We start from the raw sequence: 17,912 nt of genomic DNA on the forward strand, positions 1-17,912 counted from the left end.
GCCGGGGACAGCGGTGGACGGCGGCAGCGGCATGCGGCTTCTCGCGCTGCCCATCGTGGGCTGAGACGGCCGCAGCACGGGCGGGAGGCGCGGCGGCCGGCGAGCCGAGGGCGAAGCCAGCCGGGCAGACCGTGGACAGCGGTCGGGGCGCCGCGCCATGGGCCGAGCTGGGGGCGGGGGCCCGGGCAGAGGGCCGCCGCCACTGCTGCTGCTGCTTCTGGGGGCCACGCTGGTTCTTGTCACCGGGGCCGCGCCAGGTAGGTGCAGACTGCTACCAGGACCCCAGCGACCCTCGCCCATCCACCCTAAGCTAGGGTCCCGCTGGCTTCGGGTACAGGCGGAGTCCGCGAGCTGGAGGCAAGGGGGCGGGGCAGCGCCTTGCCTGCAGCCGGGGCGGAGGGAAGGGGCGCGTGGAGAGATGGGGGGTCTTAGGGGAGGCCGAATGGTAGGGCGTGGCCGCGAACAGGGTTCCGCACCGAGGTGCAGGCTGGAGAGGGGTTGGGGTGGATGGGCCTGAGGGTGAGACTTCGGTGCGGGACTTGCTGGTGATGGGGGGCATGAGGCTGCGAGTTCAGGGCGGAGCCTGGGATGGGGTACGAGTTCAGGGCGGAGTCTAGAGGTGGAGTGTAGCCCTGAGTGTAAAACCTATTCCCGGGCAGCGCTGGTGGGCCGCCTGGTTAGACTGCGGGTCATGTCGGGGGCGGGGCCTCACGCCTGAGGGGTGGGGCCTGAGCGGGGAAGCATTAGGTCGGGTGGGTAACCTGACGGGGGGAACGAGTTAGGGGCGGGGCTTGGCGATGGGCGTGGCCTCAGGGAACCTTGAAACGAGGTTTGTGGTTGGCAAGGGTCTGGTAGAGCTACTGGGCGGGGCGGGGCGCAAAGCCGAACCTTGAGCGCCTCCTGACGCCCCGCCCCTCTCCCGCAGCGCGCGAGGCGGGCGGCGCCGTCGAGGCAGACGACCGCGTGAGGAACGCCGCGGCGTGGGAGACGCGTGCGAACACCACGCGGGAAAAGGCCGGCCTACCAGCCTCTGGGGAAGATGAGACTTCGAGGGCCGTGCCCGACGGCGAGCAGGCCTTGGTGGGCCCTGGCGTCGGGCCGGAGGATGGGCTTGAGGCCTCTGCAGCCGTAACAGGCACCACCTGGCTGGAGGTTGACAGCCCAGGCCTGAGCGGAGTGACCGCAGAGGCGGGCAGTGGGGACACTCAGACTCTTCCAGCTACCCTCCCAGCTCCCAACGAGACCCACGGGCAGTCATCAATGCCCCCCACCACCCCCGAAGCTAGAGAGGCCAGTGGGCCACCCAGCCCCACCCCTGGCCACAAGCTGAGCCCAAGCCCGGAACTCCCCAAGGAGAGCCCCTTGCAGGTGTGGCTGAATCTGGGAAGCAGCACACCTGGCCCTCATGGCCCAGCGCCTACGTATCCCTTTCAGGGCACACTGGAGCTCCAGCCGGCGTCAGATATCATTGACATCGACTACTTCGAAGGATTAGATGGTGAGGGCCGCGGCGCCGACCTGGGGAGCTTCCCGGAGTCTCCAGAAACCTCAGAGCACCACCCGGATAGTGGGGGGGAGACCCCTTCCTGGAGCCTGCTTGACTTATACGATGACTTCACCCCCTTTGACGAATCCGATTTCTACCCCACCACATCTTTCTATGACGACTTAGATGAAGAAGAAGAGGAAGAGGAGGATGGCAAAGATGCTGCGGAAGGTGGAGACCTGGAAGATGAAAATGGCCTTCTAGTGCCCACTGAGAAGCCTGGTCTGGGGCCTGGGACAGGTCAGCCCACCAATTGGTGGCATGCTGTCCCTCCACAGCATACTCTGGGGATGGTCCCTGGCAGCAGCATCGCTCTCAGGCCGCGCCCAGGAGACCCAGGCAGGGACCTGGCCCCAAGCGAGAATGGCACTATGTGCCGCAGCGGTTTTGTGCGGCATAACGGCTCCTGCCGGTCAGTGTGCGACCTCTTCCCAAGTTACTGTCACAATGGCGGCCAGTGCTACCTGGTGGAGAACATAGGGGCCTTCTGCAGGTAAGGGTGTGGCACGCAGTGCACAGGGGCAGACTCAGCAAAGGGGAATGTGACAGGCACAACTTCCAAGAAAGAGCTGGTGCGTTCACAGGATTCCCAGGTTAAGAGATGTTTACTCAGGTGCCTTCTACAGAATGACTTTTTCCTTTTAAGCAATTTCTTTTTATAAATGTTTATTTATTGGTTTTAGAAAAAGGAAGGGGAGAGAGAGCAGAGAGAGAGTGTGAAGCATCAACTCGTAGTTGCCTCACTTTAGTTGTGCATTGATTGCTTCTCCTAAGTGCTGTGATAGCCGGGGAAGGGGGATGGGACTCAAGCTGAGCCAGTGACCCCTTGCCCAAGCCTGTGACCTTGGGCTTCAAGCCTGTGACCTTTAGGCTCAAGCCAGCAACCTTGGGATCATGGCAGTGATCCCGCGCTCAAGCCAGTAAGCCTGCTCTAGCCAGTGACCTTGGGGTTTCGAGCGGGACACCTCATTGTTCAGTGTCAAGGCTCTATCCACTGCACCACCACTGGTCAGGCTATAGAATTACTTCTTAAAATGTTCCTCAGAGGCCCTGGCCGGTTGGCTCAGTGGTAGAGCGTCGGCCTGGCATGCGGAGGTCCCGGGTTTGATTCCCGGCCAGGGCACACAGGAGAAGCGCCCATCTGCTTCTCCACCCCTCCCCCTCTCCTTCCTCTCTGTCTCTCTCTTCCCCTCCCGCAGCCAAGGCTCCACTGGAGCAAAAGATGGCCTGGGCGCTGGCCCTGGCCGGTTGGCTCAGCGGTAGAGCCGGTAGAGCGTCGGCCTGGCGTGCGGGGGACCCGGGTTCGATTCCCGGCCAGGGCACATAGGAGAAGCGCCCATTTGCTTCTCCACACCCCCCTCCTTCCTCTCTGTCTCTCTCTTCCCCTCCCGCAGCCAAGGCTCCATTGGAGCAAAGATGGCCCGGGCGCTGGGGATGGCTCCTTGGCCTCTGCCCCAAGTGCTAGAGTGGCTCTGGTCGTGGCAGAGTGACGCCCCGGAGGGGCAGAGCATCGCCCCCTGGTGGGCAGAGCGTCGCCCCCTGGTGGGCGTGCCGGGTGGATCCCAGTCAGGTGCATGCGGGAGTCTGTCTGACTGTCTCTCCCCGTTTCCAGCTTCAGAAAAATACAAAAAAAAAAAAAAAAAAAAAAAGATGGCCCGGGCGCTGAGGATGGCTCCTTGGCCTCTGCCCCAGGCGCTAGAGTGGCTCTGGTCGGGACAGAGCGACGCCTGGATGGGCAGAGCATCACCCCCTGGTGGGCGTGCCGGGTGGATCCTGGCCGGGCGCATGCGGGAGTCTGTCTGACTGCCTCCCCGTTTCCATCTTCAGAAAAATACAAAAAAAATGTTCCTCAGAAATAAGGTTTTGTATTTCTTCTAAGTGTTGTGTTCTTTACCCAACCACTAACTAACTATAAATGCAGAATGAAAGGATTTCTCTACGGGTTTCAGGATGGGGCCTTTGCTGGCTTGAAGCTTTTTTGTTGGGGAGTTCTGTCTACACTAGCAAAGAGAGCAGGCCCATAAACCTACTCTGGAGGAAAGATCACTGTCAAGAAGACTTTCTGAGCCATGTGTGTGACAGGAGGAGTACCTGTCTCTCTGCAGGGCATGAGTGGTGGATGAGTGTGTCAGGTCACAGTGAGGACTTTCTCACTGGAGCAGACCCAGAGAGTAGCTACTCAAATAGGTCCAGTCCATCAGAGTCTTACCAGGTGTAGCAGAGGTGGTAGAGTTTCTTAACTTTGGGTAGTGTTTTCCCCTTCTATCCTGATTGTTTTGGGGGGTTTTTTTGTGTGTTTTTTTTTACAGAGACAGAGAGAGGGATAGATAGGAACAGACAGACAGGAACGGAGAGAGATGAGAAGCATCAATCATCAATTTTTCGTTGCGACACCTTAGTTGTTCATTGATTGCTTTCTCTATGTGCCTTGACCATGGGGCTACAGTAGACGGAATAACCCCTTGCTCGAGCTAGCGACCTTGGGTTCAAGCTGGTGAGCTTTGCTCAAACCAGATGAGCCCGCGCTCAAGCCGGCGACCTCGGGGTCTCTAACCTGGGTCCTCTACATCCCAGTCCGACGCTCTCTCCACTGCGCCACCGCCTAGTCAGGCTCTATCCTGATTTTTAAAAATTTTTATTTATTGCCTGACCAGGTGGTGGTGCAGTGGATAGAGCGTCGGACTGGGATGCAAAGGACCCAGGTTCAAAACCCTGAGGTCGCTGGCTTGAGCACAGGCTCATCTGGCTTGAGCGCCAGGGTCACCAGCTTGAGCATGGGATCATAGACATGACCCCATGGTTAATGGCTTGAGCCCAAGGTCGCTGGCTCGAACAAGGAATCACTCGCTCTGCTGTAGCCCCCCGGTCAAGGCACAAATGAAAAAGCAATCAGTGAACAACTAAGGAGCCACAATGAAGAATTGATGCTTCTCATCTCTCTCCCTTCCTGTCTGTCTGTCCCTATCTGTCCCTCTCTCTGTCTCTGTCTCTGTCACACACAAAAATAAATAAATAATTAGCTTAGGAAAAAAATTTTTTTTTGATTGATTTTTTTTTCTTTTATAGAGAGCGAGAAAGGGAGAGAGCAACATCAATTTCTTGTTCCACTTCACTCATGCAGCATTGGTTGATTCTTGTATGTGCCCTGACTAGGGATTGAACTTGCAACCTTGGTATATCAGGATGACACTCTAACCAACTGAGCTACCCTGCCAGGGCTCTACCTTGATTTTTGTCTTCTTGGAATACCCAGTCCAGAATGTTTTAAAGACACAGAGAGTTCAGTGTCCCTAAGGGTACTGTCTGCAGGCACCATCTCATGCTTCATCAGTAATTACTCTGTATACACCTCCCCTCACAGCGAGGTGGGTAACCTGCTGGAGAACCTACTAGCTTATTCTGGAAGAATCATAAATGGGGCTGATATGGGTGATTTCCTTGTTTTCATCTACTCCAGGCACTGGAAGTACAGTAGAAACCCCAGACTCCTTTGAAATTTGTTTCCGTTGTTCCCAGGAGGAGAATTTCTATCATCTGGATGTCTTTTTTAAGTGTCAGTCCCAATGTTTCTTTTTCTTGGTCTTTTTAGTGGTATGTGAAGAATTCAAATTCTGTAGGGCTTGATATTCTGATAGCACAACATATAGAAAGCATAAATGTTGTGCCTTGGGCATTAAAACTGGATTTTTCTATGAAATTATCCCCTATAAATGTTCATGACATTAGGGTCACTCACATAGGATGTGTTCACACAGTTGTGATTGGAGTTATTCAGCCATTGCCAAAAGGAGGAGCTGTGATCAAGAAATAATGCCACCCTGGCCGGGTAGCTCAGTTGGTTACAGGGTGCATACAGGTACAACTTCATGTTCCTGTCTCTCTCTCTCTCTCGCTTCCTCCTCTGCTAAAATCAATAAAAAACAAAAACAAAAAAAAACACACGAAATAATGGCAACATGACCTTGCAGTTGGTTAAGGGCTACCGGAAATATGGAGAAAGCCTGTGATTTTGCTCCTCCGACTTTATTGGGGGGACTATAACGATGCGTTTAGCCTGGGAGGTATGGATCTCTGTGCAAAATCATTATCTTTTTAATATTTTATCCTGTTGGAGATCTGAGTTTTCACCTTCAAAGGAAGCTCCCATCAGAGAATAAAATGTAGAGCTCTTGCTACCTCTGGAGAGCTAGAAAAGTTCCAGAACCCTCTGGTGCTCTCAGGATTCCTGTCCTCTTCTCTGAGCCGCATGGCTGTGTGACCATGGGTCCGCCATGGGTCCTGCCTCAGAGGGCTTCTGCACAAGTCCACCCCAGTTCCCTTCCAGGATCACACGTGGGCCTGCCTGCCAGAGATCCCTCCTCCAGCTATGTCCACCCAGACCGGCTGTGGTTTGGAAACTGTTTTGCATGCCACTCACAGGAGACTGCTGAGCCCGTAGTTGCAGACTGCAGCGTGCCTTTGTCTCTGTCACCCTGACCCACCGCAGAGGGACGGTCAGAGCTGTGGCAGAACTTCTCCAGAGCAGGGGGTTAGAGCAGTCAGCTTCCCACCGTCCTACAGAGAGCCTCCCAGCACTGCAGAGGGTTAGAGGCAAAAGAAAGAATTCCCTGTCAGCGGCGTCTCCCCACCCCGTGCTGGGTGTGGGGCAGCCAGTTCCCTTTCTCTTGTCTGTCATCCACCCGGAGGTTCATGGCCTCCCTCCTTTGCCTGCCTCTGTATCCTTCCACATCTTTCCTCTTTGAAGCAGCCTGGTTCCCATGGAAACAGCAATGTCATTGGAAGAGTTGGAGCCTGGGAATGTCCCCAAGGGCAGGAGAAAGTCACTCAACAAAAGGACTTAAACCCACCCAGAGGTTGATTCTCACTATGCTTTCATGACTGTTCTCATGGTGACTGGACAGGAAGCTGCAGGGGCAGAACCTTGGGGGCTGAAGAGATAGGAGAAAAATGTCCTTGTGCCTGTCGTGTCTGGTTAGCCACGTGAACTAGACCGGACTGCAGAACAAGCTCAGTGTTCCTGTGCAGGGTGGGTCCCGCTACTTTGTAGCAGCAGTTTCTGTTCATCCCGATTTTCATCTTCTTTGGTCCAGAGCCCAGGCCTGGGGTGGGGGACTGAGAAACTCCTGTGATGGTTCTTACTGAGGCTGCGAGCTGGAAAACCAGGGCTCCCTTCCCTCCTTGGTCACTTCACAGCCACACGCGTGACCACTTCATTCAGTTTCTCGGCACCCCAGTTACTGTATGTCATGGGCCTCAGCGCTGCCTGGCCCACTGTTTGGGAGGTTATAAACATAGGCCAAGAATATCAGCTCTAAGGTCTGCTCAGAGTAGGGCCATCACAGTTCCCGAGACGGTCCCAGGAACAGAGGTGAGTGCCGGGTCAGGAACCGGGCCCTCGCTGGGGCCAGGGCTGCCTGCCCACCGCCTTCGTCCCCACCCTGTCGCTGCTGCAGGTGCAACACGCAGGACTACATCTGGCACAAGGGGACGCGCTGCGAGTCCATCATCACCGACTTCCAGGTGATGTGCGTGGCCGTCGGCTCGGCCGCCCTCGTGCTGCTGCTGCTCTTCATGATGACAGTGTTCTTCGCCAAGAAGCTCTATCTGCTCAAGACGGAGAATACCAAGCTGCGTAGAACCCAGTGAGTCTGTGCCAGCCAGCCCCACCCGACCCTGTGGCTGCGCGCCTCCCGGGGTGTTCTGAAGGTTTCTGGCCCTGGCTCTCCATCCCTGGTCGTGTTTCTTATACCAAAGATTCAGCCAAGCATATCTGTTCCTACATGGCGTATGCTGGAATTGCCACAGAGGCTAAGCCCCGGCAGTACTCTGCAGCTGTCCAGCGCCGTTCCCTCCCCCACCCCCACCCCAGATAGAGGATGCCTAAAGAAAAGTGTAAGCAGTTTCCAGCTCTGTCCCCGAGTGAGTTCCCGTGCTCAGTCCACCGCCCCACCTGACTGCACCTGCTTCCCAGGTGTCTGACAGCCATTGGCCAGTGTGAGGATTTTACTCCCCCAAATCTGCTGTCGCTCAGCACCAGCCCCCACAGTGAGGGCACTGCAGTGCATTGCTTCTCCAAGCTCGCCGACCCTGGGTCCAGACAGAGTACAGGGCACTTGAGGAAATCCTCTTTGCCTCTGCTAAGTAGAATTTGGGGGGTGGAAGGGCCAAACGTCCTCTCCTGGGGATTTTAAGGGCCATGTGAGGACAGAGTCTCATTTCAACTCTCAGCAGAGGGGTGATCGCTGTGTGTGTCTGAGAATCAATATGCATTTACCCTATGTCCACGCCTTGGACACTCTAGTGTGACCTTACACACTGTAGACAATCACTCATCACTAAGCAAAGTAAATACCCCCTCAGAAGGATCACGAGTGTCACCAAGGGAGGAGATTGGAGTTCAGCATTTTTGGGGCCCAAGAGACAATTTATGAAGAACTGTGCCCACCTCCCTGTCAACCTGTTGCCCCATTAACCCCCTCCCCCTGACCGGGGACTCCCTCCAGAGAATGTGACTGAAGGCCTTGCCCTGGGTCCTGGGAAAAGGACAAAACGCCATCTGTTGCTCCTTTGCTGGGTAAACTTGTGCTGGGCACAGATGTGTGTGCAACCCTGTGGCCTTTCAGCTAACGGTCATGGGGCCCAAAGGGGCCCGCCATTGTGCCTGTGCACTGAGGCGGGCGTGTCTGTGCATGTGATCACAAGCCAGGACCCGGGGCTCCTCTGGCTACAGCAAGGGGTGTGTGGAGGGGGTGCGACCACCTATCAGGACACCCGCTGCTGAGGATGGGGAGAGAAAGGAGCAGCTAAACTGCCAGGGTTGTGGCGAAGCAGGAGCTGTGACCAGGGACAGAGCCTCGTCCTAGGCCCTCCTCCTCTGGCTGGCTTTGTGATTTGTACAGACAGAGCCTGGCTCCTGCACCCCTTTAGTTCAGAAGCTATGTCCCTCTTTGCTTCTGCATGCCTCCTGTCTTTCCCGGGTCTCTCTCGTTGCTGCTCTGGTAGGGCGACACCTGCCCAGTGCGCTACAGAGACGGCTATAGTCTATTCATTCTAAGATACATGATGTTTTCTTTTTTTTTTTTTCTCACATATTAACATCTTTTTAATTGGATTGTATCTTACCATCACTGGCATCTTATAAACACGTTGGCCAGATGGCAGCCATGATGTAGCTGTAATTGCCTGGAATCCACAAATGTGGTCATAGCTGTTCATTTTGTTGTCAGTTCTTTATCTAAAGTCTAAATGAGCTACTTCAAGTATGTAATAAAGACTCTAGCCTGACCAGGTGGTGGCGCAGTGGATAGAGCGTCAGACTGGGATGTGGAGGACCCAGGTTCGAGACCCTGAGGTCGCCAGCTTGAGCGCGGGCTCATCTGGTTTGAGCAAAGCTCACCAGCTTGGACCCAAGGTCGCTGGCTTGAGCAAGGGGTTACTCGGTCTGCTGAAGGCCCATGGTCAAGGCACATATGAGAAAGCAATCAATGAACAACTAAGGTGTCACAACGAAAAACTGATGATTGATGCTTCTCATCTGTTCCTGTCTGTCTGTCCCTGTCTATCCCTTTTTCTGACTCTTTCTCTGTCTCTGTAAAAAAAAAAAAAAAAGCAAAACAAAAGACTCCAGGTGATAAAGTATTAGATTGTGGTTTAAATGGCAGAAGTCTTTTCTTGGTGGTACCTCAAATAATGGTGCGTCTCATTACGGTCCATGACTTCTGATGAAACGCAGCCATTTGACCTACAAAGCTTTTGTCAGAGTTTGCCCTGATCCTTTCACTTACATTGTCCCTTCTCTCTTCTGTCCTAACCAGCAAATTCCGGACCCCGTCTGAGCTTCACAACGATAACTTCTCCCTGTCCACCATTGCCGAGGGCTCTCACCCAAATGTAAGGAAACTTTGTGACACACACCCCCCCCTCATGCACGCTGCCACCCCTGCCTGTGCCTTTGGTCTGTTTCAGGGAGTGCAGCCACGCCACAGGGCTCCGGAGGTGAGCTCAGGGCAGCCGTTCAGGGCGGTGGACCTGGGAATGAGGGCTTGATGGTGTCTCACTCCCTTGACAAGTGGAGCCGTAGGTGGTACGGAGGATCTTTTTCTAGGATGACTCGTGATTTTAGCTTCATCTACACTTTGGAAGTCTGACTTTTGTCTTCCGACTTTTTATATCGAGGAGAAAGGCTCTGGGATTCCCTGACGGTCTCTGAAGCGAGAGGGGGTTGCTCGTTGGGATGGCTGGGAAAGCACTGTTGACACTGCTTGGGGACCCTACAAACTGGCAGACTTACAGACACATGTTAGGGCTGAGGTGAGCACAGGATGCTGGCGGAACTCTCAGTCTGGGGCGAGTCCTGTTCTTAGGAGGCTGGGCTCATAGATACCAGGTGATACCCCAAAAAAGGTCCCAGCAGACCCTTTCTAAACACCCTGGCCTGGTGTGTGGTCTGGACCAGACTAACCAGGATAGTCCTGGGTGCTGCGGAGACTGTCTCAGAAGTAAAACAGAAACCATCCAGACCCCAAATTATGTCACATCCACACCCAGGAATTCTGCATGTGACGCAGGCTCTATACCCCAAGGAAAATGCATCGTCACACACATAGGGAGCCAAACCAAGGTTCTCTGAGTGGAGACAGTGAAGGAGTTCTTTGAAGTGGACCAGAGGGTAGCAGAGTGCACTTGGCCTCCGCAGTCCAGGCCTGCGCTGTCCACTGGGACTTCCTGGGAGGTAGAAGAGTTCTCCCTCTGCACTGTTTGCTACAGTAGCCACTGAGTTCCCTTGACTGGAGAGCTCTTAGAATGGCACTAGTGCAACTGTACTGGGCAGCACAAATCCAGACCATTGTCTCCTTTTCATAAATGGGGAAAGGGTAGCCCCAGACGGGGAGAGAGAAAATGAGTCAGTGACACCTTGGTCACCAAGCTCCGGAAAATAAAAAGCTTGGCCTGGTGGAGGAGGAGCAAAGGGGTTAATTTAAATAAGAATTGAAAGTCAATTTAGGATAATGTTTAGTCTTTGATAAAAAGGGTAGAGAAAGAACAGAACGCTATTACTTGGTGTGTACTAAGATATTAATAATTTCAAGATGGACCTAACAACCAAGGGAACTGGGTGTCCTAGGGACCTTAAGGTTGATAACCACATGAAGCAGCCCACAAGGGTGTGGGCCCCGTGAGGGTGGGAAGGGCCCTGCTCCTCTCGGCCCGCTCCCGCCCCTTGCAGTAGCATCCATCTAGTCATCATCCGCGGAGGACTAGTGAGTGACGCCGACCGCAGGGTCTATGTTCCACCGTCGGACCTGCCGTCTGGTACGTGTGGGGCAGCAGGTCTGACCTGGACGGTGGCTCCTGCAGCCAGCGTCCTCATGGTCCACGGACTGCCAAGACCCTCAGGAAAGTTTCTGACTCGTGCATTTCTGCACCCTCAAGCACAGACCCCGTTTCTCCTCACAAAGACAGGAGGAAGGGGAGGAAGTAGCTCCCCTTGGAGGCCCTGGTTCCGTGAGCCACTACCGAGGTTTCCAGGTCCTTCTGGCTGACCCAGCTTTGTGGACAGCAAGGCATTCATTTGTTCATGAAAACTACTGACCTCGAGTTCAAAATATGGCAGCAGGGGGATGGGGGCAGGGTGTGGTCAGTCAGGGCTGACAGACAAGGGCCATGGAGGGGCCTGGGCAGCACGGAGGGCGTCCCTCAGGGAAGTGAGGAGACGAGCTCGGGGGGCTTACGGCTCCTCTTGGGTCTTGAGGGTCGTTGCCCCTTGAACTCCTTCCCTCAGCCTGCGCCCCGTCCCGGGAGACATCCCGTCCTCTTGGCCAAAGTTCTGAGCTGGTGAAGGGCTGACTCTCCTGTCCAGCAGGGGGCGTACTGGTGGATCTTCTGCCCTCATCTCTCATTGTTTCTCCCTGGCGGGAAAGTCAGACTTGGTCGTATTGGAGGGCTGTAGGCATTGATAGTTAAGATAGTTGCTGCTTTATTATGAAGCGAAGACCTGTTCATTGCGTCAGGCACCGCATTGGTCGTGTACAAAGGGCACCAGCACGGGGTGAGAGTGAGGACCTCCAGGTGAGCAGGGAGGCGAACTGAGGGGCATCCAGGTCACGGTGCGTCTGGTCTACCCCACCCCGTCCCCCTCCCTCAGATTTCCTGTTCATAGTGATGTCCCCGAAAGTCTTAGAGAGTTCTGTTCATCTCAAAAGGGGGGTTATTGCATCTACATACGTAAAGTAAATTAAGTGGGTCATTTTCCTACCCAGTTTTAATCATCTCTGCAGTCCACACTCTGAAAAGATTTCCAACTGAAAAGAGCTGCCTTCCTTGGGTCTGTGTGGGGGCAGGGGCAGGGGCAGGGTCGGCTGCTGGTGTCGGTGTCAGCTGCACATCCCTTCCCCCTGCTGCGCCCACTGCCTGCCTGGTCCTTCCTGGACTGGCGCGTGTGTGTGTGAGTCCTTTATGCAGCCGGCTGCACAGCTGGCCTCGGAAGGAAGGGAAACGCCTGCTGTGGCGGTGTGCAGTGTCCCAGTGTCCCGGGAGGAGTGGCGAGTGGAGGGAGCTGGACGCTGTCCAGGCGCACAGCATGAATGAAGTCACCTGAAAACCAGGGGCAAACTGCCCGAGTCCTGGGAGCTGCCTTGCCGGTCCTTCCAGCTGTGCTGTCAGCAGAGTGTCAAGGTTATAACTTGGTCCTCCCAGAATCTGACAGGCCTTCCAGGGTGTCACTTTATTACTAGGATTTCTCCATGGCATCCTTTAATGCTTCCCCTGCTCTGCCCTCATTTAAATCCTTCTAACTTCACAGACTTTTTTCTATGTCTTCAGTAAAGCACTTCCTGCCCCCTCCTGATACAGGTTTCCGTGTGTGGCCAAGTAGGGGTCCGGGCCCAAACCCACACTCGCCCTGGGCTGAAGGAAGCCGGTATGGCCGGGCCTGCCAGGAGTAGGGGTGCACCCTAGTTCCCAGGACTCATGCCAGATGGAGGCCCAGCTCCCTCGTGAGGTGGGACTTCCGCCAGAGCAAAGGCAGATGGGCCTTCTGCCGAGGGATTCAGCAACCTGAGGCTTAACAGGATGGAGTTCCTGGAAACTTGGGTTAGGAGAACTCCATCTTGGTTTAGACACTCCCTCACCTGTTCTGTTTGGTACTCAGCTTGTCTAACAGAATTGTGTGGATACATTGTCCCTTATTTTTAGAATATACTTTGCCCAGCCATTGGGCCAGAAGCTACTTTTCTCATCTCTCCAAATGCCCTGAGTCCTTAAGGGTTAATGTGGGCCCCATGTTCATGGCATCAGCACTTTGATGTCCATGTCTACAAGGACTCTTTAAATCCACTTTTCTTCACATTATGAGAAAGTCCCTGTGTCCCTACATGCCCCCAAAGAGTGTGTGATGGCACATGGGGTACTGGGGGTAAAAATCAGGTGAGTTCCATTCTTGTGAGAGGAGAGGTGAGTATAGGCTGTCCTATCTTTTTCCAAGTTTTGCCGAGATCCAAGCCCATTCTACCCAGGATCTTTTTATTTTTAGATTCTATTTGTTCATTTTAGAGAGGCGAGAGAGAGAGAGAAGGGGGAGGAGCAGGAAGCATCAACTCCCATATGTGCCTTGAACGGGCAAGCCCAGGGTTTCGAACTGGCAACCTCAGCATTCCAGGTTGACGCTTCATCCACTGCGCCACCGCAGGCCATGCCTACCCAGGATCTTTAATGGCCCAGCTCACAAGCTTCCATGCCCAGCGTCTTCCCCCAGACATCACAGAAGTACACGAAATACAATGTTCCACCGCCCCTCAGCACACTTTCTCTCCATGAAGCCTGTGTGCGTGGGCATACATACATGTGCTCAGTATGTCGGGGAGCACTTTCCATCCCAGCACATACAGACTATGTCCCTGAAAAGTTTTTCTGAACCATTCCCAGCAGGAATAGAGAATATGAAGTGCCCGTGGGTGCTGTGCCTGAAACCTGCCTCCATCCTGTGTGGAGTTCATTTCCTCTCGTTCTTGTCTCATTGGAAACAGGGAACGTGGGTTCCCCTGTTGTCTGTAAATCACTCCTGAGGCCTTTGAAACAACTCAAGTGCTCTGTTCAAGCCGGTCTGGAAAGGTGCTAAGTGAGGCTGGGAGCAGGGGCAGCGACAGTGACTTCTAGGTGCACAGTCCTTTTGAACCCCTGCAGTGTCCGGTCTAAGCCTGGAGTCTGTCCCCGCTGCCTTTCCAAGCAGTCAGTGCGCTGTCCTTGTGCTGCGATGGGCTGCACTCCGTAGCAGGCACGGTGGATGGGACTTCAGCGGTTTTATGGAAAATGTTCCAGCCCTGCCTGACCAGGCGGTGGTGCAGTGGGTAGAGCATCGGATTGGGATGCTGAGGACCCAGGTTCGAGACCCCAAGCTCGCCAGCTTGAGCGCGGGCTCATCTGGTTTGAGAAAAGCTCACCAGCTTGGACCCAAGGTCACTGGCTCGAGCAAGGGGTTACTCGGTCTGCTGAAGGCCCACGGTCAAGGCACATATGAAAAAGCAATCAATGAACAACTAAGGTGTTGCAATGAGCAACGAAAAACTAATGATTGATACTTCTCATCTCTCCGTTCCTGTCTGTCTGTCCCTCTCTCTGACTCTCTGTCTCTGTAAAAAAAAAAAAAAAAAGAAAGAAAGAAAACGTTCCAGCCCTTCAGGATCCTGGTTACCTTGCATCTTGGACGGGGTTGAGGCAAGAAGGGTCTGAGCTAGCTGTCAGTTAGGGACATTCGCTGCCCTTCTTGCCACCCATGACCCTCCTGGGTGGGTTGCATGGCTTTCATCAGCAGAGTTCTGAGCACTGACAGGAGCCCTCTGGCGCCTGGGAAAGAGCTGAGGCCCAGTGAATACGAGGCACTGGGATTGACCTCAGGCCGTCCTGCAGGAAGAGGACTGGGAAGCCGGGAGCTCTCTGTCTGCCGGAATGCAGGCTTGGGGGATTGGACTGGTATGTGTTTCCTGAAAACTTTTTTGTTTTTGTTTTGTTTTGTTTTGTTTTGTTTTTACAGAGACAGAGAGAGAGTCAGAGAAAGGGACAGACAGGAACGGAGAGAGATGAGAAGCATCAATCATCAGTTTTTCCTTGCAACACCTTAGTTGTTCATTGATTGCTTTCTCATATGTGCCTTGACCGCGGGCCTTCAGCAGACCGAGTAACCCCTTGCTCGAGCCAGCGACCTTGGGTCCAAGCTGGTGAGCTTTTTGCTCAAACCAGATGAGCCCGCGCCCAAGCTGGTGACCTCGGGGTCTCGAACCTGGGTCCTTCCGCATCCCAGTCCAACGCTCTATCCACTGTGCCACCGCCTGGTCAGGCCTGAAAACTTTTAACAGGCAAATTTAGTTCAGGTTCAGGAGCTGGTCAAAGGGCTGCAGGCAACCTACATGCATAGGCAGGACGGCAAGGTGCACATCAGACGTGTCCAAGAATGGCGGGAGGTCAAGGCAGCCAGGCTCATCTGGGTGCAGAAACTCCTTGTAAGTTAGTGTCTGTGGGTAGATAAACCTCTGAGGGTGAGAGGCTCACACGTCTCCGGGTCCTAGTCAGAGGACTCATGTTTGCCGTGGGGAAAGGGGCTCTACCTTTGCCAGAAGCAGCTCTGCACCTGGCCATACTCCTGTGCGTGTCCCTCTGACAAGCCCTGTTCTCTGACCAAGACCTGGTTGTGAGAGCAGAAGTCAGAGGGGTGGAGGGGCCGGGCAGGTCCCGCAGAGCTCGCCCGCGGGCTACCCGGGCAGGTCCCGCAGAGCTCGCCCACGGGCTACCTGGGCAGGTCCCGCAGAGCTACCCAGGCAGGTCCCGCAGAGCTCGCCCACGGGCTACCTGGGCAGGTCCCGCAGAGCTCGCCCACAGGTTACCCGGGCAGGTCCCACAGGCTACCTGGGCAGGTCCCGCAGAGCTCGCCCGCGGGCTACCCGGGCAGGTCCCACAGGCTACCTGGGCAGGTCCCGCAGAGCTCGCCCGCGGGCTACCTGTTAAAGCACCGTTCTCCCCAGGCTCGGTCAGAGAGGAACCTCGGAGTGGCCTCCATTCAAGGTGTCTGTGATCAGTCACCTGGCAAGTTTTCATCTGTGGCAGGCCAGTGTGTCTGAAGATGTCTTTCCTTAAAGGGTAGCTGCTAATGAGTCACTTTGATTCATTCAAGTCTCGGAGCTCTCTCCCTTCCCTCAGTTCTGCTCCAAGCCCAAGCTGGTCATTTGATCCTCTGTGCTGCCGTCTTCTTCCTGTCCCTCCCTCACCTTTTTTCCTCTTCCAGGATGATCCTAGTGTTCCCCACAAAATCCAGGAAGTTCTCAAGTCCTGCCTGAAAGAGGAGGAGTCATTTAACATCCAGAACTCCATGTCACCCAAACTTGAGGGTGGCAAAGGTGACCAGGCTGACCTGGAGGTGAACTGTCTTCAGAATAACTTGACCTAAAGCCGTGCGAGAAGGGAGGAAGTGGGGGGTGGGGGTGGGGGAAGAAGCATTACTCCTCTTGTACAGAGTCTATTTCTTGTAACCATTTGTTAAACTCTTTTCTTTTTCTGATCTCATGGCATGCTTCGATGTATTTGTACAGGAGGGAGAAAACACAAAATAAGCAAAGAACCCGAGCAGAATTGCGCACAAGGGGCTGTCTGTCTGCGCTGTCTGTACATTGCTTCTGCCGCTGTGATTTCTAAACCTATGCTGTTGTTCAACTGACTTTTTTTTTTTGTACTTTGATCCACCTTTTTTTGAAATACCAGTAAAAAACAAAGTTCTTGAAATAAAACTTTTTAAAAAGCCATTTTCCTAATGTCGTTGTGTTCACTCCCTACCCGTTCTTGTCGGTCTGAGTTGAGTTCTGATCCTCAATGAAGGTGTGTATTTATATATGTTTGAAATCCCAGAAACGGTCTGTGTATTAGTCTGCTCGGGCTGCCATAACAAAACACCACAGGCTGGGTGCCTTCAACAGTTGACATTTTCCTCTAACAGTTCTTGAAAGCTGTAAATCCAAGCTCATGGTGCCAACGGAATTGATTTCTGACGAGGCCTCTCTTTCTTTTTTGCAAATAGTCGGCTTCTTGCTGTGTCTTTGCATGGTCTTTTCTCTGTGCACATGCGAAAGAGAGAGAGAGATCTCTCTTTTGATAAGGACACCAGTCCTATTGGATTAGGGCCCCACCCTGCTGACCTCATCTAACCGTATAGGCTCTGGATCAGTCACATTATGGTTTAGGGCTTCAACATATGGCTTTGGCAGGGGGGACTGACACAATTCAGTTCACTCAGTCTGTAGCACTTATTAGGAAGACTACTCTTTCCTGCTTTCATACATATTTATTCAGCACTTACTCAGCTAGCTGCTGTGCTAGATGCCAGGAACTCTGACCTCAACAGCTTAACAGTGTATTTGAGAAATGGACTTAAACACGGTGGAATACAAGGGTCAGGATTAGCGTAGAGGTGTGCGCAGAGCTCTGAGAGTTGGAGTTACGAGGTCAGGAAGGCTCAAGGGGAGAGCTTGAAACTGGGCTTTGAATGATGCCGAGGCATTTCTCAGGGTGAGGCGGGAGAAGTGGGCGTTCGAGGCAGAGGGGAGACTACTCAGGGAAGTCATGGTATTGGACCAGAGACTGAGAGGGAGGGGTTCTAGGTGATGAGACCGAGAAGGGCAGTTTAGGACAGATTGTGGAGGGCCTTGAATGGCATGAAACACAGGACTCGGGCTAGATCAGGTGGGGTTTCTCAGAAGATAGCCCTGGAGGCTGGTGAAGGCGGACAGAAAGGGTATTGTAGCAATCTAGGCAATGAATGAGGATGGATTAGAGAGGGAGTTAAGAGTTCAAACAGCCAATCACTGACTCCTAGGGGAGTTTTCTAGGACTTTGCCTGTGTTCAATCCGTGTGAGAATCCCAGTGAGTGTTTCTGTAGCTTAACTTCTGCTGGTTCTCCCTGATGGGTCTTCTCCTGTGCCTTATTGTGTTTTATTTTCTGCTGGGTGTTGTATTTGTAAAAACTTGATTGAAATATTTTGAGGCCTAGGATAATTTCTTTTAGAAAGGATTTTTGTTTGCTTCTGTCAGGTGCCCAGGAGCACTGAGACTCTGGGTTTACATTATTCCAGATTCAGGGCTTGGAGATTTCTGGGCCACCCATCTGACTGTGCAAGGGCTGGGGTGCTTTTGACCCCCAGGGGCACAATCCCAGGGGCCACAACCCAAAACAGGCAGCGGGTTACCAGTGTCCCACCTTTAGTGGGTTCTCTACTCCAACCCTCCCCAACCCCGCAAGACTGTCAGAAACACACCTCCTCTGAGTCACTTTTCCAAGTGGGCAGGTGCCCCAGGGAAGAAGTGGCCTGGATGCCTCAAATGGGCTCG

At 53.8% G+C, this 17,912-nt stretch overlaps 1 protein-coding gene across 2 annotated transcripts; it reads left to right on the forward strand.

The window, feature by feature from the left end:
* Nucleotides 1-10: 10 nt before the first annotated feature.
* Nucleotides 11-16,332, forward strand: CSPG5 (chondroitin sulfate proteoglycan 5). 2 transcript variants are annotated; one of them, XM_066351524.1, is made up of 6 exons: nt 11-257; nt 926-2,039; nt 7,000-7,188; nt 9,361-9,436; nt 15,819-15,950; nt 16,123-16,332. In XM_066351524.1, exons 1-6 carry the CDS (start codon nt 158-160, stop codon nt 16,141-16,143), a joined length of 1,632 nt encoding a protein of 543 aa, XP_066207621.1. In that variant the 5' UTR covers nt 11-157; the 3' UTR covers nt 16,144-16,332. The 2 variants fall into 2 exon arrangements, with proteins under 2 accessions (XP_066207621.1, XP_066207620.1); XM_066351523.1 differs by having other exon boundaries at nt 15,819-16,332.
* Nucleotides 16,333-17,912: the final 1,580 nt, after the last annotated feature.

The sequence above is a fragment of the Saccopteryx leptura genome, chromosome 10 (genome assembly GCF_036850995.1).
Source record: "Saccopteryx leptura isolate mSacLep1 chromosome 10, mSacLep1_pri_phased_curated, whole genome shotgun sequence".
Taxonomy (NCBI): Eukaryota; Metazoa; Chordata; class Mammalia; order Chiroptera; family Emballonuridae; genus Saccopteryx; species Saccopteryx leptura.